Genomic DNA, 18,458 nt, shown 5'->3' with positions numbered 1-18,458 from the left:
GAACTAGGCTTAGTCCTCGTAGAATGAGGTTTACCTAGTTCGAACTAAGCGCTCCGCTAGTTCGAATTAAGTTCAAACTAGCGGAGCGCTAGTGTAGCGCCTATCAAAGTTAATTTGAACTAACATCCGTTAGTTCGAATTAACTTTGTAGTGTAGACATACCCAGAGTGTCCACACTGCCATAGACGTTGTTGCACAAAAGCACGTGCCAGTGTAGACGTGCTCTCGTGGAAGACTTTTTGTGCAAGACTGCTTCTGCAAAACAGTTCTTGCACAAGAAGCTGCCAGTGTAGACGTGTCCTACTGTGTCACACTGCGAGCAGGGCTCCATTGGAGCGGACAGGGGGCTGCTTGAGCCTGGCCGGGCGCTGATTAACCTGGTGGCTTTCACTTCCTGAGTAACTGGTTAGCCCGTTACGTGCCTACTGCACACAGGAGCAGCATGTGTCCCACAAACAGGGCCTGGCTGGCACCAGGTGTGGGGGGGTGCCACTGGAGCAGGCGGGGGGGGGGGATTAACTGTCCCCCCCCCCCCAAGAGGCGGGTAAGGCTAATGCTTATGGGGTAACCAGTTACGCTTTTACAGCCCCACTGCACAGGGGGGCAGCATGTAGGGCACGGCGGGCGCCAGCCATCCTGCGGGCGGGAAACACAGGGACACGGGTTGGGGGGGCACGAGAGCAAAGCCAGCCTAGCAACCCTGCTGGCTGGGGGGCTGCAGCCTGGTCTCATGGGGGGGGGTGCATGAGGCAGCCCCCCCCATCACACCCACGCAAGGGGGGCTGGGATGGGGGGGGGGTACAGCGCTGCGGGGCCAAGACCCCCGATCAGGCCTCCCCCGGCCCCGCTGGGGTCGCACATGGGGGGTCCATGGCGCTGCTGACCCATGGCTTAAGGGTGATGGGACCCCTGGGGACCCCCCCCCACGGGCACAGGGGATGTGCGGTGTGCGCGCTCCGGGGCGGGGGGAGACCCACCCGGGGCGAAGGGGGGGGGGTCACACTGGAGGTTACCATAGTGACCTGGACACCCCCCCCTTCCCGTTGGCATGGCAACGCTGGGTAGCGAGAGTTGGGGGGCGGGGCTGCCGCGCGCCCGCTCAGACACAGCCCCGCCCCCTCGGGCCGCCCCGCCCGCGTTGCCATGGAGACACGCGCGGGGCCCGGAGGCCGAGCTCGGAGCCGGCGGCGCCGCCTGCGCTCAGGTGGGGCGACGCGGGGACCCCCCCCCCCCGCCGAGACCCCCCCAGACTGACCCCCCCCCCCCCCCGCCGAGACCCCCCCCAGCGCAGCCAGGGCCCCCCCAGACTGACCCCCCCCCCCCCCCCGCCCGACCCCCCCGAACCCCCCCAGCGCAGCCAGGGCCCCCCCAGACTGACCCCCCCCGCCGAGGCCCCCCCAGCGAAGCCAGGCCCCCCCAGACTGACCCCCCCACCGCCAGGGCCCCCCACCAAGACTGCCCCCGGCCCCCTCCCCCGCAGCCTGGAACCCCCCCCCACTGCCAGGGCCTCCTCCGCCAGGACCCCCCCAGACTGCCCCCCCCACAGCCAGGGACCCCCCCCCAAACATCCAGCCCCCCCCCGGCCAGGTCCCCCAGGCCTGCCCCGCCAGGACCCCTGCTACAGGGACACCTCCCACCAGTCACCTCTTGTGCCACAGCCCGGCGCCCCCCCCCCCCGGTCCTCCACCGCTAATTGAGGGACTTCCCCCCACCCCACCCCGGGCCCCCCAGAGAGGGACCCAGACGCCTTCCGCCCAGAGACTGCCCCCCAACACCGCTCCTGGCCCCCAGGGCTCATCCCCCAGCCCTTCCCAGTGCAGCCTGGCCGTGCCCACAGCCGCATGCAGGCTCACCCCCCTGGCCGTGGGGTTTCTCGCCCCTGGGAGCAAAAGGATTAAGGAGCAAAAATATACACGTGGGGGGAGAACCATATGGCCAGTGGGGCACGAGGGCAGCGCCCTCGGCTCTGAAAGCCTCTTACCAGCCCATCCCGTCTCGTTTTCCTCCAGTGTCCCGAAGAGAGTAACGATGGGGAAGAAAGGGGACCGGGGGGCCAAGGATAAATCGGCTGCCACGAACCTTGAGGAGGAAGGAAAGAACGCAGCTAAGAAGCCTGAACATGGCGAAGGTGATGACCCCCCCCCCCCCCCGATCGCTCTGTTTCATGGCAAGGACACCACTGTGGGGGGGGAGGAGGGAAGGGGAGGTTGTCAATCTACCAGGAACTCTGGCCCTTATTTAAGTAGCTACCTGGGAACTGGCTTCCTTCAGAAAATCTGTCCCTAACCCCACAAAAGACATGCGTGCATCCTCATCCCATCAAAGCTAACCGAATTCCCCTCGCCGTTTCTGCTGGACGCTGTGTTTTTCACTTCTTGGCCTGAGCTCCTGTGGCGTTGTTGTGCGCTGTTAAGACACAACTCCGCTCCACCCCAGAAGTAGAGGCACTTCAGTGCTAGAGGAAGAGTCTCTGCAACTAGCTTGTATGGCTGGAGTAAAATGCTTTGCTATCCTGTGAGCGCGACAGGTGCTCTAGGAATGGCAGTGGGTTGGATGGAGTGATTGCAGCTCTGCTCTTTCCACAGAGGAATATCAGTGCACGGGTATCCTGGAGCAGGATTTCAATGAACTGTGCTCCCGGGCCGGATTCACCAAAATCCCCAAGGTCACAGTTCGTATGCATCCATCTATCTCTAACCTCTTCCCGCCAGGTGAGAGGAGTAGCGGGGATTTCAAAAGAGGGAAAGGGCGGGCATATTGGTCACTCCCTCTGTAAATTCTCTTTCTTAGCTAAGTATCAGCTGAAATCGCCTTTGTTGCCCATGGTGCCTATCACAGGCCTGGTTGTGTTCCCCATGCTGGACGCTCACAGGGCTGCTGTGTTTGGGGGCGATGTCCCAGTCTGTCCTGTGTACTTGGAAATTTCCCTTGCTCGGGGTAGGCCCCGTCGCTGTCTCTTTCTTTGGCCTCGCTATTTCATTTCTTGGGCACAGGCTCTGCCAATTAGCCCTTTATAGAAGCAAGACCCAAGGGTTCAGCTGCCTCAGGGTCCCTGAAGGCAATTTTGGGGGTGGATATTAATAAATGTCATAGCTTAAAGCCAAGGAGGGGCCATCAACAGGCTGGGTGCAAACCGGGATGGGAATCAGGCAGCCCCATCCCCTGCACCAGAGCAAGTTTATGCTCCTGGCCTGCATGGTGCTGAGCGCTCTGCTCCTTGCAGGTAAGGATGGAGCGGCTGGGAGGGGACAGGGCAGAGCCCAAGCCAGGGGTTCTGTCTCCAGCAGGCTGAAGATGTGCCTCTAGGAGAGAAGAGGCAGGGACATGAAAGAGGGCTTTGGACGGGGTTCTAGTACCAGGAAGGGGCTCCATCCCGCATAGCCCGGTAGCCTCCTTTCCCCTGCACAGAGGTGTTTGAAAGCATTAAAGGCAGCAAATCAAACCTCTTTCCCTCCCCAAGGAATACCATTGGGTAAAGGGTTCCCCAGCTTGGGCAGGCCAGCGCTGTGACAGCCCCCAGCAGGTCTGTTTAGCCCAGGCCTGGGCAAAGTACGGCCCACAGGCCGGATCCAGCCCACCAAGGCACCGAGGGTTATCAGGTGGCTTCCAAAAAAATACCGGACACACTTGATCTCAGATGAGGGGGGAGAGGGGACACTGGCTGGGAGAGGAGTGGGGCTGACTGGGAGGATGTTGGGGGCAGGAACTGGTGGGCGGGAAGCAGGGCTGGTGGGGGGGCAGGGTTGGGGGCAGCGGGGTTGTCCGGGGAGGGAGTTGGGGGGAGCGGAGCTGGCCCAGGAGGAGGAGGGGGGGAGAACTGGCTGGTGGGAAGCAGGGCTGGGCAGGGGAGATCGGGTGGGGGTGGGGGACACCAGCTGATGGGAAGTGGGGCTGGCCAGGAGGTGGTCGGGGGGAGCGGGGCTGGCCGGGGGGAGAGAATCGGTTGGCGGGGAGCAGGACTGACCCAGGCACACGCAGATCCCGGGGCGCTACCCGTCCCATGCACAGTCCCGGTGAAGCACCAGCACGTGCGTGTCTACCAGCCAGGCAGTTGGCAACTAGATACTGATACTCCTAATAATAATAAAACTTACCTAAGTAGAAAATACTGGACATTTTCTACGTCCTGTATTTTCTTAATTTTTTTCCCCGGCCAGAACCCTCAAGTACCGGACTGTCTGGTTCAAAACCGGACACCTGGCAACACTAAAGCCACCGGATCTGGCCCACGGAGGCAATGGGGAGCCCCAGGCAGGCTCCCCTGCTTGCCCCACATGCTGCGCAGAAATGTGACCGTGGGGCGCTTTCTCTTTGAGTCCAGAAGGGAGGAGGAAGAGTCAGACGCTACTCCCGCCCTCAGCATAATCCCATTGGCTGGTTTCTAGACAGGCACTGGCCAATGGGAGCTGCCTCCTGCTCGCTCACTCACTCAAGCAGATGGCAGAGCAGGCAGAAACATTTTAAGCTCTTGCAAACCTTTAGCTCTGCAGGCAGGCTGGTAAGTCTCCTGGTGAGAACCTGCCTCTGGCACCTCAGCTCCTCCCTTCCCCAACCCTCTGCCCCATGCTTCTGTCCCGCTACTCCACATGCACCCAAACCCCCTCCCAGATCTGGCACCCCAGTCTCCTGCCTGAGATCACAATCCCCTCCTACCCTAGGTCACATGCCAAAACCCTAGGTCAAAACTGCCTCCTTTGCCCGAACTCCCTCCCCGACCCCATTCTCCCTCCTGCACCCCAATCCCTTCTGCACCCAGCCTGCATCCCAGACCTCGCTCGTCCTTATTAATACCATGGAAAAGTGAGGCCCTCAACCACTTTCCGAAATCTTGGGAGTGGCTCCCCAACAAAAATTTGCCCACCCAAATAGCCAGAGCATGGTGTGTTCTAGCCCCCCTAGGAGTATGCTCAGGCTCCAAGAGTAGGTGGGTGTGGCAGTTAATAAATGTCACACCCCAAGGCCCAGGAGATGCCATCATGGCTAGGACACACTGGGTTCTGATAGTCTCAGATAGGTGTTCGCCCATTAGCAACCTCTTGTGTAAACCCTTTTTCTGCGCTCGGTGCATCTCAACCAGACTGCTCTTTGGGTCCCATGTTCTCCCTGCTCATAGCCAGCCTTGGGCACTGAAGTGTGACCTCCAGCCAGGGCATTTCCACAGGAGCCCTTCCTAGCTGGTTCCCCAAGGCCGCCGGAGTATTCGCTGAGAACAGTGCGCTGCTCCCAGGAGTTAGTGTTTTCTTAAAGGCCTAGCTCCCTCTGCCTATGGGAGAGGCTCCGCTTGCACTGAAAGAACAAGGCCTTTCCCAGTCCTTGGTGCGCAGAGAAAAGCTGGGGGGGAAAAGTACTGCCTAGAAGGTCAGATGCCAGCAGGCAAAGAAAGAGCCCCAAACGTATCAGAGGGTTCATTCCTCACGCAGGCCAAGCTCTATGTTTCCCAGCTTGTTATGGTCCCGGCTTGGGTTGTGGGGAGCTGGTCTGAGAGGTCTGGCTGAAGGAGCTGGCCCAGGGGGAGGCAGGACTCACAGGGAAATGTCACTGTTCCAGACCCACCCATTTTAGGGGTGGGCAGCGCTAGATAAATAAATAAGGGGGGGAGTGTAGCCCCAGATGGGTTAATGTGCATCCCAGCATCCTCAGCCCCAGTGAAGGCAGAGTGTAGCGAAGAGCAGCCCATGCGGGTAGAAGGGGATGGTCTTTACCCAGAGGGGCAGCTGGGTCGTGTCTGGCCTGTCCCTTTGCTGGGCGGTGCACCTGCCTCTGAGTGACTGGTTCTCCCCTGTCTGGCAGAGGAAAGTAACATGCTGGCTGAGAAGGAGGTCCTGGCCAGCCTCATCTCCATCCAGAGCAAGTACGCTTACTTCCAGCCCCGCATCCTGACCGAACTGGAGCACGACGACCCCAAGAGCGTCCGTGAGATCTTCCTGCGTGGTGAGGTGCTCAGCTAGGGCCCTGGGATCTCGCCGAATGGCCCCTCCTAGCACCATGAAACACGAAGGGGGAGCCGGGGGAGACTGATTCAAACCGGAGGCTGGCAGTCATGCGGGGCGCTGCCGCTGCCACTGTCTCCTCTCTCATCAAAGGTTTTCTGAAAGTCCAGGTACACTCTATCCACTAGCTCACCCTTGTCCACGTGCTTGTCAGACCCCTCAAAGACTTCTAACAGGTGGTGAGGCAAAAGCTGTATTGATTCTCCCCTAACATCATATCATGCTCATCTGTGTGTGAATTTGGTTCTTTTCCTGAATTGGAACCAATTTGCCTGGTACTGAAGTTAGTTACTGGCCTGTAATTGACATGATTGCCTTTTTTTAAAAGCATCGGCCCTACAAGAACCCAGGCAGCTATCCGTCCATGTCAAACTGGCACTCATACTGGTCCAAGAGCTCAGTAAGCTGAGCACTTGGGCGGTCCCCCAGAAGAGATTCAGGTGCCACTCAGCTGATTAGCAGAGCACCCACAGCCGGCAGCCTTGTTTCTACTGGTGGTGCACACCCACAATGCCTCAGTGCACATAAAATTTATTCTGCATGCAGATGGAAAAAATTAGAGGGAATATTGCCCAGGTGCCAAAGGCTTTCCTGAGGGCTGGGATGAGGGGTCATATTCTGACTGTTCTTCCCTTCGGTAAAACAGTCAATCTCTGTTTGTCTCTGGCAGGCTGGAAAATCGAAGAGAAAATGCTGGGTGTTTTCAGCAAGTGTCTGCCTGCCCTTGCCAATCTGCAGGCTATTCAGTGAGTGAGTGGCTGGGCCGTGCCAGGAGCTGTTTGGCTGAAGGGGCCCAGAGACGGGCAAGGAAAATACAATGCAATTTCAGCTCCCTAACTCCTCAGGATCCAAACCTCCCTCTAATGCATTTTGCTGCCTCCCAGAACATTGGCTCCTGCTTCTCTGAGATCCTGATCTTGCGGCCCCAATTGGGCCACTTTAGACCTAAAATCTAAAGGGCCCAGCTGGCACTTTAAAATGCATAGTTAGTTTGGGGACCCCCAAAACACCAGGACTCAGATTCTGGGATCCACTTGCACTGGCTTTTGAAGAGTGGGTGTTGGTGAAGAGATTTGAGCATGGGCCATGCCGTGGACTCGCTTTGTGACCTGGGGCAACGCCTCTCCCTTCTCAGTGCCTCAGTTTCCCCCTCTGGGGTGAGACTGCTTTGCGATCTTTCACAGCTGCCTCTAAGGCTCCTGTGTCTCCTTTCAGCCTCTGGAAGGTCGGCCTGACGGATCTCACACTCCTCTCTCTGCTCGCTATCCTGCCAAACTGCCCCACTCTCAGGTAAGTGAGAGCTAAGCCCCAGAGATGGGGCCACTTGGACAGCGCGGGAGGCAGCTGCTTCCACCGTTTCCCGTCTCAGAAGGGAGGCCCCATTTCTTTTTCAATGGTAGCATGACGGCCCTGGAAGGAGCCAGTGAGATGTGACCAGAAGGCAGGCCCAAGTGGGGTGCCTGCTGCTTACCTCAACTCCCCCCATCTTTTCAGTGTGACCCTAATCTGCACTTGCCCTTCTAGGCTGTTAAGCAGTGATTCTTTGTTGCTGTGAAACAGCTGCCCTGGTCTACTCCAGAGGTGGCTGCATTTCAGCAGGTTCAGTGACTCCTCTGTCGCCTTGGCTGGTTTCTGCTTTTCCTTACAGGACACTAACCCTGGAGGGGAACCCGTTAGCCGAGGGGTCCTTCTACAAGCTGATTGAGGAGGAGAGCACGTGAGTTCCTGCCGAACTAGGGGCCCCCGGAGAGTGCCCTCTAGTTAAGCGCGTTTGGGGCAGAGAAGGGGTTTTCCAGACCACTGGAGAGCACGTTACTGCATCTGCACTGGGGGTGAGGGCAGGATCCTGGGGATAATCTGAGAGGGAGCAGGGAGGAGGGCTGTGCGATGCTCTTCTCCGACTCCACTGCAGCCTTCTCCTAAACAAAGCCCTCCGCCCTGGGCCTGCCAGCATGGTGCCCACGCAGAGTCCAGCTCCTTCCCTCCTGCCCTTCCTCGGCCCAGGCCCAGCGTGGCTGGGATCGGTGCTGGAGAGCCCCCTCCCCACTGCCAAGGTGACTCTTTCCTTTCCCGGACAGCAGGATAGTCTGACCAGATCCAATCGGAAACTGACGTCTTCTCCCTGAATGGCCCCGCAGGCTGGCTCACCTGTCGCTGAGAAACAATAACATCGACGACGCCCACGCCAAGCTGATCGGCCAAGCCCTCTCCTCGCTGACGTCCTGCAACAAGAGTTTGGTGTCGCTGAACCTCAGCTTCAATCACATCACGGACCTGGGGGCCGGCTACCTTGCCGAGGTGAGGACGCAGGGACGAGCGCGTGACATGGGGGCATGAGCCGCTTCAGAGCATTATAGCGGGGACTGGTGTTTGCCACTAGGGCAGTCATGCCTGGATCTTCTGCCCAGGAAAGAGGGGGGCATGTGATGCGGGATGGTGCCTTGTGGGTACAGCCCTGCGCTTGGACTCAGGAGAGGCGGGGGCCAAACCTAGCCCTGCTGCTAGCTTTTTCAAACCAATCCAAGCCCGGCTCCGTCGTAGATGGCACTGAGGAGCCTTTACTGGCTGGGGCTGCAAAGGGAAGCTGAAGAAATTGAACTGCACAGGGCGGAGCTTTGCATGTTCTCCTGCCAGTCCAGTCCAATCCAGGATGCGAGATCCACCCACTGCGTAGCCCTGGGCGTTCCCGGAGCCCAGCTCAGGCTGAGCCCGGGCAGTGATCTCTCAAAAGGATGGGCTGGGCTGTGGAAAGACAAACTCCCCTTCGGCGTGGGCACTGGGCTCTGTGGGAGGAGCTGGAATGGGAGGCTGGCCTGGCCGGAGGGCGGGTTCGGACTGTCACTGCTCGTGCCTGGCGACGTTTTCCTTTCCTTCCATGGCTGCATCTGGCCGCTCCCCCCAGGGCTTGCGGTTGAACCGCTCTCTGCTGTGCTTGTCTTTGGCCCACAATCAGATCAGAGACCAGGGGGCGCTCAAACTCGCAGAGGTGAGTCCAGGGAAAGGCCTTTGCTCTTTAGCCCAGGAGGTGGCGGAGCCCTTTAAAAACCTCTCCGCCCTGTGCACTGCCCATTGCTCCTGCCCTTTCCAGCATCAGGAAAGGACTCTGAGCTGTGCGCCGGGAGCTCTCTCTCTGGAGGCCAGGGGATGTGGCTCTTCAAAGAGCTTTTCTCCCACCCACCACAAGGCATTTGAGTTGAACGTGTGCTCACAGTTGCAAGCAGCCGAAGTCCCAGGCTCCCCTGGCACAGTGACTCCAATAGCCCGCACTCCCAGCTCGCCAGCTGTCCACAGAGTCAGCCAGCTGGATTTCTAAAGTGTAAAACTCTTCTTCAGCCCTCAGCCAAGAGCAGAAGTGCAGCTCTTCTCCCCCCTCCAGCTCTGCTCTAACGCAGCCCAGGCATGACCTGCACCAGGATGCTCCGGGGCGGATCCCCTGAGAGTCTGCTGCCTGCCCCATGCCCGTTTGGTCCTGGGTCCCAGCCACTTCCCTCCCCGTGCGAAGGACTCAAAAGAGTCAACTCCATGGGCCCACCCCACCACTTCCCTTTAAGTGCAGGACCCAAGCTGGGAAATTCAGGCCTGATCCTGATTGGCTGAGCATGCTCAGTGGGTGCCCAGCACCTCTGTGCCTCAGGCTGCTGTAACATCGGCGAGCTCGGTCGGGGTCACAGAAGTGACAGGGATGGAAGTGCCAGGACCCCAGACTGCCACACCCCGGGGTGGGATAAGCGACTGTCAAGAGAGACTTTGCAACACTGACTCCGCCGTCGCTTTGGGTTAGGTTCTGGGGCCTTTCGCTTTAACTCACACCGAAGTCGTGGAGCGGAGGCGACTCCTACTGGAGAAGGAATCCCAGGAGCGGTCCCGGTCGGTAAGGTCACCGCCAGGCCGTGTGCACCCCCCGGAGGGCGACAGAGTTCACCCCAGTTCACGCCAAGGGCTCTGGGGGGGGGGGTTAGCGACTGATCTCTTTCCCGCAGGCCAAACTTCATGATAAACTCCGAGCCGCATGGACCAGGGCCCGGAGGGTAATAAAATTTACCCTGGTGTGTGCTGTATCCCCCCCTACTTTCAGAGCCACCTGGAGGATAACAGCTACTATTGCTACTGCCTCGCACCATCAGCTCACATTGTAATCTGAGAGTCCTCTGCTCCAATGCCCCATGCTGGGAGCGGTTAGCTCGACTTAGTCCCGAAGGCAGTGAATGTAGAGCAGCCGATGGTGTCAATATCTGGACTAAAGTCCCTCTGGGTCTGTTCCAGCCTCCGAGACATGCCGAAGCCAAAAGCAGCGACCGTCCCTCGAGCCTCGTCAGCAGCACCACTATCGACAAGCTGCAGTCAGCCAAACTGAGCAAGAGCGCCTCCAAGAAAAAGGTGAGGGGTGTGGACCGGACCGGGCTGGGCACCCAACTCTTCGCAGGGACTCTGGGATCCAGGCTCGTCCATGGTCTCTGGGAGCAAAGGGTCAGCCCCACAGGGAGCAGCTCCCAAAGATCCTCCGCTTAGTAAGGACTCGGGGGGAGAGGCTCCCTGCGTGTGGTGAAAATCCCTTAAGGACTCCTGGGTTCTCGTTTCATTTCTGAAGCAGGTGTGGGAGCTTGTGGCTAGAGCAGAGCCTTGGGGGTCAGGACTCCTGGGTTCTTTTCCCAGCTCTGCCCTTGGGCTTTCCTGTCCCTTCTTCCTTCACCCAGGGCTGTGCGGGGTTGGGCGCTGGTTGTGCTGCACAAGGCTGGGGGGGAAGGGCCAAAGGCAGGCCTGGAGAGGAGCCGGAAACAGCAACAGGTACAGGAGACCTTCGTGGGTCTCTCCCATCCCCAAGCTCCGCCCCTTCCTACCACCACTCTGCTCTTTTGTACCCCATCCCCTAGCCTGGGGGGGGGGATGTGGCCTCAGGGCAGCCTGCTGTAGCCCCCTTGCACACTCCCCGCGGCAGCCAGGAGCTGCAGGAAAACGGAGCCCTTGCTCCGCTCCCCCCGCCCCCAGGATTCGCGGATTTCGCCATTTGCGGCGGTGTCAGGGACGCCTCCACCGCGAAGGGCGAGGGCTTGCTGTAGGGAGCTGCCGAGCCTGCCCATCAGCGCCCCCTCCGGGCCCGGGATCTTCCTTCCAGGACCTTTTGAAGAAAGAGGAAAAAGCTCAGGTGGGTATTGCCAGTGCTGGGGGCGCGGTGAGCAGCTCCGCCGTAGCGCCAGCGAAGAAGGAAGATGCTAAACAAGCCAAGAAACGTGAGTAGAAATTCCCTCCCCACCCCCTCGTATTCCTTGAGCCAGGCGCCTGGGCCCCCAGAGCTTCGCCTGCAGCTGTTGGCCTGGCAGAGCCATCAGTCGTGTGTCTTTAACCCCCTCTGGGCATCTCCCTCCCTCTAGTGGTTTCCACCCCGGAGCAAAAAGTTGTTCGAGGGAAGGGGATCAAGGTGAGCGCCAAGGAGAAGCGGAGCCTGCTGCCGGAGGTGGAGGTGAGGGAGCCCTGGCCAGCCCGGGACACAGTGCTTGGAGTGTCCTCCGGGGTCGCTGAAACGCGCCCCCTGCCCGTAGCGAGGGGCCCTGCGCGTGCTGCCGCTCGCCTAGAGGTGCAGGACTCGCCTGGGCCAAGAGCCAGAGTAGGTTCCTGGTCACTCGCAGGGGTCACGCCTCTGGTCCAGCCCCCCTCCTGCGGGGGGACCCACGGCGCTTCACTCCCACTCCTAAGTGGCTGGGCCCAGTCCCACCCCAGGGGCAGCTGACTTAAGTGCTCAGCACAAACGCTGGATTTGTCCAAGGGGCTCAGAGGAGTAAGGAGCCTGCTGCCCGAGGGCAACCAATGGGATCCCTACTCCCAACTCCCTTAGGCACCAGAAGATTCCAGCCAAGCCATCCCATCAGGGCCAGCAATGAGCTGACCCCCCCGCTGACTGCCTGCCCCTCTCCCGGGCTGTGCCAAGACAGCGGGGGCCACCTGCCGAGTGGCTCCCAGGGGCCGTGCTGGGCCCCGCTGGATGGTGAAACGCTCTCTGCACCCAGGCGACAGAGCCCACCGAGATCGTGAACCCGCTGCTGGAACAGGCCGAGCACCACGATGGGAAGGTCTTTCTGCCAGGCAACCGCGTGCTCATCAACCTCAACCTCACCAGTACGTGGGCGCGGGGCCCGGGGGAGGGGGGGGGACTGGGGACGCGCCATCTCGCCAGCAGGGCAAGCCCCCCGAGTGGCGGCAAGCAAGCACCCCCCGCCCCCCAGCAAATGCTCAGGAGGAAGCAGTGCTGGTCCTATTGACCTCTCGTGCCATGGCCAGCGAGCCGGGCTGAGAGCTGTGCCAATAGGATGGGGAGGCAGCCCCCCGTCCTGGCACCCCTCCATCCTACACAGCTCCTCATTCCTGCGGCCCCAGCCAGGCCGGAGCAGGTCAGCACCCCCCCCCCCCCAAGGCCTCCACACAGCCCCGCCTGGTAACTCACCCTCCTGACACGTGGCTCGTGGGCTCCCTCTGCTGGCTGGATCCCCCCAGCGCAGGAGATGCCGGCGTGGCCTGAGCCCGGTGCCCACCTGTCGAAGGGGCTGATCCTCTGCCTCGCGGCAGGGGTGCCAGTGTCCTCAGTGGGCACAGGCCCTGGCTGAGGTCCCAGACAGCGGCCCAGGCAGGAGACCAAGTTTAAACTGGCCACTGATCTGCATCTGCCCTCCCCCAGGGAACCAGATCACCGAGCAGGGCCTGAAAGGCTTCCTGGCGGCCATGGAGAGCCAGCAGCAGGCCAGCAAGGCCGGGGCCGCGGCCGGGGCCAAGGGGAACACAGGCCTGCTGCGGCTGTCTCTGGGGGTGAGTACCACACCCCTGCGTCGCGGTGGGAGCTGTGTCTGGCCCGGACCCTTGTCCAGCCCCAGCCATGCGCGGGGCGGTGTTCCCAGCGTTCCCCTCGAGCAGGGGGGCTGGAGCGGGAGCATCTCCCCCAGCGTCTCCTCTCTGCTCCCCCGACCCCCTCTCTGCCCTTTCAGAAAAACCACTTCCCCGAGGAGAGCACGACCTTTGCCAAGCTGCAGGAGCTGATGCTGCCACGTGACCCCATCCTCAGGCAGCAGCCCAAGGCGCCGGACGACGAGCTGCCTGCAGCCAGCTAGGGGCCTGGAGGGGGCCCGGAGGGGGCCCCCCCTCCAGGCAGGAGTCCTGCGGCCCTGGAGCGCACTGGCCAAGTGCTTCCCGGCAGGCCAAGGCAGCCCGTCCCCTCTCTGCAGGATTCCTGACTCCTCTGGCCCAGGCCAGCCTGTCACTGTTCCACCCTGCTGTTGAATAGCTTTGGTGCAGCCAGCTCTGGGGTGGAGCATTCTCTTGTCGTAGAGCCAGCCAGGCAGCTGGGCATTGCCCGGGGTGCGGGCAGGGCCCCTCGCTCACCCGGGAGGGCTCCACGCGCTGGGCTGTGGCAGTGGGCAGCTCGAAGGGAAGGTCCGTCTGGTCTCCAGCATGGAGGCCTTGACCCACCACTGAAAGTCCCAAGCGCACTGTGCTGGCTGGAGCATTGAGTCCTCCCCCGGCGCCCCCCGGTCTCCTGTCCTGCTCTCTCAGCCCGGGGGCGGGCAGGGCAGAGTATGCTGGGTGCCCGCGGAAGGGAGCTCCTGCTGGGGGCGGCTCCCAGTGCAGAGGGCTTGTTCTCGCCTGCACCGCAGCTCGGCGTAGGCCCTGTGCAGCAACGCCCCCTCCCCAGGGCGCACAGGGACTGAGGCCAGCCGCCCCTCCTCACTCGGGCCTGTCGCCCACGTCTCCCAGCCCATGGGCTGGAGCTGGGCTGATCGGGTCGTGTCCGCCAGCCCCCAGACAATCCCGCCGGGGTGACCTGCACTTCCCCCCGCTACCTGCTTTCTCTTCCCCCAACCCACCACAGCCCCGTCTGTGCTCTGGCCATGGCACTTACCCCAGCAGCCTGGCCCCGGAGAACAGCTCCAGAGCTCTGGCTCGCTGGCTGGGAACACAACACCCAGTCTCTCCCCCGGCAGCGGGTGAAAGCAAGCACGGCCGGGCAGCGAGACCCCCCCGGTGAAGGATCACACGCACGCCAGCAAGGGAAGAATATTTCACTTTTCTTTAAAAAAAATCTTTACCAGTAAAGGGAAGAAAATAAAACCGATTATACACCATGGAACAGGGAACATCAGTCCTCTAGCTAGTCTATATACATACACGTGTATATAGGGACCGGGCCGGGGGCTGATGTCTGACAACGCAGCAGCAGCCTGAGACTAGCCAAAAGCTGATTGTGATGGGGGGGGGTCTCAGTCTGGGCCCTCCCAGCTCCTCCCTCCAGCCACAGCAGCTGATGGGAGCTTTGCCGTGTCGGTCCCTGGGGCCAGCCAAGCCGAACCCAGCGCAGCCTCCGACCCCTCCGGCTGGCTGATTGTCTCTGCAGAGCCGGGTGCTGTCCTGTGGCCCCAGCCAGCAGCCCACCCTGGGGATCCTGCCGCTCTCCAGGCAGCCCTGACAGAGGAGCCTCCGCCTGACAAGAGGGAGCAGTGGCCGCTGGAGGGAGAAGGCAGCAGTTCTGGCTGACCTGGGAGTGGGGAGCAGGGCCAGCTAATGCCCACAGCACGTGCTGCCCCCTCACAGGGCCGGGGGAGACCCAGCGAGATGCCACAGGGACCCTAGTGGTAGGACGGGGCCGCAGGGCAGCGGGATAGTGGTGATGGCCCATGGGGTGGCAGGGAAGTCCAGGTATTTACAAGAATCCAATGCACATACATACATATTTATATCGGATCAGCAGAGCGGGCGGCCGGGCCCCACCGCGGAGAAACAGAAAGTGCATTTGACAGACTATATTCCAGCTCTCGTGTACTGGGTGGCGCTGGCCCGGGGGAGCAGAGAGGTGGAGGCAGCGGAGGGGCCTGGCCCGCCGGTGGCAGGCAGCATGCGGGGGGACGGGCACGCGCTCTCCCAGCAAAGGGCCCCTGCCCCGTGGCTAGGAGGAGACACCGATCAGCCGGAACGAACATGCGCTTCCCCGCGGGGTCCACTTCTGTGCCGAGCTTCCAGTCGCAGCCTCCACGGGCCTGGCTCAACATTCGGGCTGCCCTGCCGCCCAGGGGGTCCGCCGCAGGCTGGGGGAGCCCAGGGAGGGCCCCGCTGCATCAGCTTCCCAGCCGTCTTTGGGGAGATCTGCCCCCACGCAGGGCAGCTGTTTGGGGAGGTTCCTCTGAGAGGGCTCTGCAGCCTGGAACAGAGGCAGAGCGGCAGGACTGAGAGGGAGGGAGGGACAGCAACCCAGACCCTGGGCTACAGCCGGGAAAGGGACCGAGGTGGGGGAGGATTTGGGGAAGAAGCGGGCACGGGAGCAGGCCCCCCTGCACTGCGTCCTGGCCCTGCCCCTGGCCTGATGGCAAGCGGAGCGGCCCAGAACCGTGCAAGGGGGGGCACGACTGGGAACCGACGATGTTTCCACCTACCGGGCTCGCTGGCCGCTGGGGCCCGCAGCCTCGCTGGGCCGGGGCCAGGCAGCAGTCAGCGGCAGCGGTGGGGGGGCACTCCAGCCACTGGCCCATCTCCAGCGTGGTGACCCCCACTGGGGTGGTCTCGGACGACCCTCTTCCCAGAGATTGCAGCAGCTCGCGATGGGCTGTCTCCATGTCCTGCAGGAGCCAAGCGGGGGGAGAAGCTGATGGGCACGGGCCGGTGTCTTGGTGCCAGAGACGGGGAGAGCACCGCACATCCCAGCATGCCCCAGCCCCGTCTCACCTGGCCCCCCACCCACTAAGGCGACACCCGCAGGCTCCTCACTCAGCCCCGGCCCTTTGCAGGTGCCAGCAAGGGGTCTAAGTCACCTCCCCAGGCAATGCCCTCAGGGCACCGGCTGCAGCTCTCTCCCTGCGCAGTCACCGGGCAGAGCCAGTCCTGGCTCGCAATGGGCAAGACCCCTTAGCAGCCTCCCAACGACAGCTCCTCCCCCCCCACCTTTAGCCTGGTGAGTTTCAGCGTGAGCTGTTCTATCGTCCGGAAGATCATGTCGACATCTTGGATCGCCAGGCTGGGGGCGGGAGGCTCAGGGGGTGGGACCCCATCCAGGCCGCCCTGGCCATGCTGCCGGGAACTCAGGGCAGGCTGGGGCGGGCTGTGGGGCTGCTCCGTGGGGCTCGCTGGAAGCTCGCGGGCAGGGGGCTCCGTGGAGGACTCTGCGGGGCTGGCAGGCATGCTGATGTAGAAGTAATTCCCTGGGACGGGGAGGGGGGAGAAAAGCCATTTAGCCCACGAGTCCTGTGCTGCAGAAGAAACCTACAGAGCCTGGGTCAAAGCTCACTGCCATCACGGGGCTGCGGAGCGGATACCGAGTCCACCCGTTAGCCCTTCCGGTTCCAGTTCCTGGGGCAAGGTTTTCAACAGCCCCCCCATCCCCATTTCAACAGACGGGGCCTCAACTGGGAGGCAGCATCTCCTAGTGGAGAGCGCGCCGGACAGGAACTCAGCAGTTCTAACCCCAGCTCTGTCGTGGGCCTGCCGGGCGACCCCAAGCTGAGTCACTGTATGGCCACCTGCCTCAGTTTCCCCACCTGCCACATGGGGATGATGCGAGCGGCCTCCTTGGGGAAGCGACTGGAGAGCGAAGCGGGCTCCCGTTATTCATTCAGGTGATTAATTATGCAGCCTCAAAAGGCGGGGGACGGAAGCTCTGAGCCTTTGACAAGCACCCTGATGTGACACCCCTCCTGCCACGGCACCCCCGGGGCAGTGACCGCCGAGCGTGGTGCTTCACTTTCCGCAGCCAGGGTTGAAAATTCAGCCAGAATGCAGCTCCCTCCCCTGCAGCCACATCCAGTCAGTCGCAGAGGCCCTACCCAGCTTGTGTGACCTGCCTCGCCCAGGCCAGAGCCCGGCCCCGAAATGAAGCTCAACGGAGCTTTTAGAAGAATCTCCAATCCCGATTCAAAAATGGTCAGTGGCAGAGAATCCGCCCCGGCCCTCGGCCGATTGCTCTAGCCGTGAAGAACAAGTCTCCGCTTAACCGTCTCTTGGATCAGCTCAACAGAGCCCTGTCAGTGATTCCACAGCCAAGAACCGTGCCCTGCGGGACCCCACTGAAACAGAGCTGCTCTGTGACAATTCCCCGGCTCCAGTCTGAGCCCCGGCAGCCCACGCTGAACCCACGCTCACGGAGACGTGCTAGCTTTTTAACTCCAAACATCGCATGGCAGTGTTCCCTCTAATTTTTTTCCATCCAGGGGCAGAATAAATTTTCTTACGTGCACCAAGGCCTGTGCGGATGTGCACCACCAGGAGAAACACCTGCTGGCGGCTGTGAGCGCTCTGCCAATCAGCCGGGCAGCATTTGAATCTCTCCTGGGTGGCTGCCCAAGGGCTCAGATTACAGGGAACACTCATGTCGTACCAAGTCAATTGAAGTCTATTACTTGGAGCAGGGACTCCTCTGGGCCAGGAGAGCTGGGGGCAGGGCAGCAAAAAGGCCATTTACATGTGGTGGAGAGGGGGCGCACACCTGTGCCTGGCCCCCATGACCTACAGTCCCCTCGCAAGCAAACAACGATGGCAGGAGCAGACCAGGAAGGACCTGCCCATTTGCACAGCAGGTCTGTAGAGCCCTGCAAATCCACGGGGGTCGATGCGGATATTCGCAGCTACCGATGCCACGCGGGGCTCTCCGGGTCTGACTCTCCCGGCTCGAATCCCGGGCTTCCTCCTAGGGCTGGGGATAACCCAGGAGTCCTGCCTCCCGGCCGCCCCGCAGCCTCTCAATCCACCTGCCTTTCCCTTTCCTAGGGCCCCAGAGGAAAAAGGGGTTGGTTTTGTCTTTACCATCTACATTAGCTCCGCCTCCTTCATGCAACTCAGTTTCTGATTGGCTGCTGTCTGCCAAAGGCGTGGCATCCTTAGCGCCCTCCACCTCAGCTGTGCCGAGAGGCCGGAGAGAAGAGCAGGGAGGGAGGAAGAGGAAAGGTGGAGGGGGAAAAGGGAGGGAGAGAAATGATTGATTGAAGGACTCAGAACCCAATCACCAGCTGTGCCAGATGCCCAGGCAGAGAGAGCAGAGGGTTTGCAGCAGCCCAAGGGGGGCAGAGCTCATGCAAGTCACCGGGCACGCGAGGCTGGCCGGGAGTCAGCGAGAGAACGAGAGGCTGCACCCCAGCCAGCCACCGGCATGACGGGGCCCGTGATCCCAGCGGCAGGCCCCAAGGGTTAATGTTTTAATCGATGGCCCACGGCTGTTAGAGTCTAAGTCAGTGTTTCTTAAACTGTTCCGTGTGCTGCGGAGAACAGAGTTCAAAATGGCTGCCCTTAAAGGGGCAGGAGACTTTTTTTTTTTCTTTGCTCAATAACTCTCCTCCCTCCCCCCATTTTTTTTTTTCCTCGACAAAAAAAATCCTCGGTGTTCCTCATTAAAAAAATATATTGTCTGATGTTCCTTGTCTTAAAAAGTTTAAGAAACACTGGTCTAAGTGGTCGGTAGCTGGTGTGTTCCCCTGGGGCTCTCTGACTTCCCAGCCCTTCGCCTAACAC

At 61.1% G+C, this 18,458-nt stretch overlaps 2 protein-coding genes across 10 annotated transcripts in view; one reads left to right on the top strand and one right to left on the bottom strand.

Moving 5' to 3' along the window:
* The first annotated feature begins 1,085 nt into the window (after positions 1 to 1,085).
* LRRC71 (leucine rich repeat containing 71) lies at positions 1,086 to 14,100 on the top strand. Of its 3 annotated transcripts, none has more exons than XM_075907978.2 (16): positions 1,086 to 1,204; positions 2,010 to 2,128; positions 2,586 to 2,711; positions 5,791 to 5,931; positions 6,661 to 6,736; positions 7,206 to 7,280; positions 7,639 to 7,707; positions 8,129 to 8,288; positions 8,893 to 8,976; positions 9,772 to 9,861; positions 10,254 to 10,367; positions 11,104 to 11,218; positions 11,360 to 11,448; positions 11,993 to 12,101; positions 12,658 to 12,785; positions 12,962 to 14,100. In XM_075907978.2, the coding sequence occupies exons 2-16, from the start codon at positions 2,029 to 2,031 to the stop codon at positions 13,082 to 13,084; spliced, it is 1,599 nt and encodes a 532-aa protein (XP_075764093.2). In that variant the 5' UTR covers positions 1,086 to 1,204; positions 2,010 to 2,028; the 3' UTR covers positions 13,085 to 14,100. The 3 variants fall into 3 exon arrangements, with proteins under 3 accessions (XP_075764093.2, XP_075764092.2, XP_075764094.2); XM_075907977.2 differs by having other exon boundaries at positions 12,920 to 14,100; XM_075907979.2 differs by lacking the exons at positions 11,993 to 12,101; positions 12,658 to 12,785; positions 12,962 to 14,100 and adding an exon at positions 11,821 to 11,975.
* Positions 14,027 to 18,458, bottom strand: part of ARHGEF11 (Rho guanine nucleotide exchange factor 11) — a 106,696-nt gene continuing 102,264 nt past the window's right edge. For 6 of the 7 annotated variants that reach the window (XM_075907975.2, XM_075907970.2, XM_075907972.2 and 3 more), the window contains 4 exons: positions 17,757 to 17,849; positions 15,903 to 16,159; positions 15,398 to 15,580; positions 14,027 to 15,165 (listed from right to left, as the gene is read on the bottom strand). In XM_075907975.2, the coding sequence (XP_075764090.2) occupies positions 15,010 to 15,165; positions 15,398 to 15,580; positions 15,903 to 16,159; positions 17,757 to 17,849 (689 nt within the window). In that variant the 3' untranslated portion in view covers positions 14,027 to 15,009. The remainder of the gene's footprint in view (positions 15,166 to 15,397; positions 15,581 to 15,902; positions 16,160 to 17,756; positions 17,850 to 18,458) is intronic. The other variant, XM_075907976.2, reaches the window with a different exon arrangement.

The sequence above is a fragment of the Pelodiscus sinensis genome, chromosome 22, assembly GCF_052426305.1.
Source record: "Pelodiscus sinensis isolate ZL-2025 chromosome 22, ASM5242630v1, whole genome shotgun sequence".
Lineage (NCBI taxonomy): Eukaryota > Metazoa > Chordata > Testudines > Trionychidae > Pelodiscus > Pelodiscus sinensis.
This window is presented reverse-complemented; position numbering and strand designations above follow the sequence as displayed.

Coding starts and splice junctions, on each gene's coding strand:
- LRRC71 (XM_075907977.2), top strand. CDS start 2,029: ATGGGGAAGAAAGGGGACCGGGGGGCCAAGGATAAATCGGCTGCCACG. Junction 2,712..5,790: donor CTCTAACCTCTTCCCGCCAG/GTGAGAGGAGTA, acceptor CCTGTCTGGCAG/AGGAAAGTAACATGCTGGCT. Junction 7,281..7,638: donor CCAAACTGCCCCACTCTCAG/GTAAGTGAGAGC, acceptor TTTTCCTTACAG/GACACTAACCCTGGAGGGGA.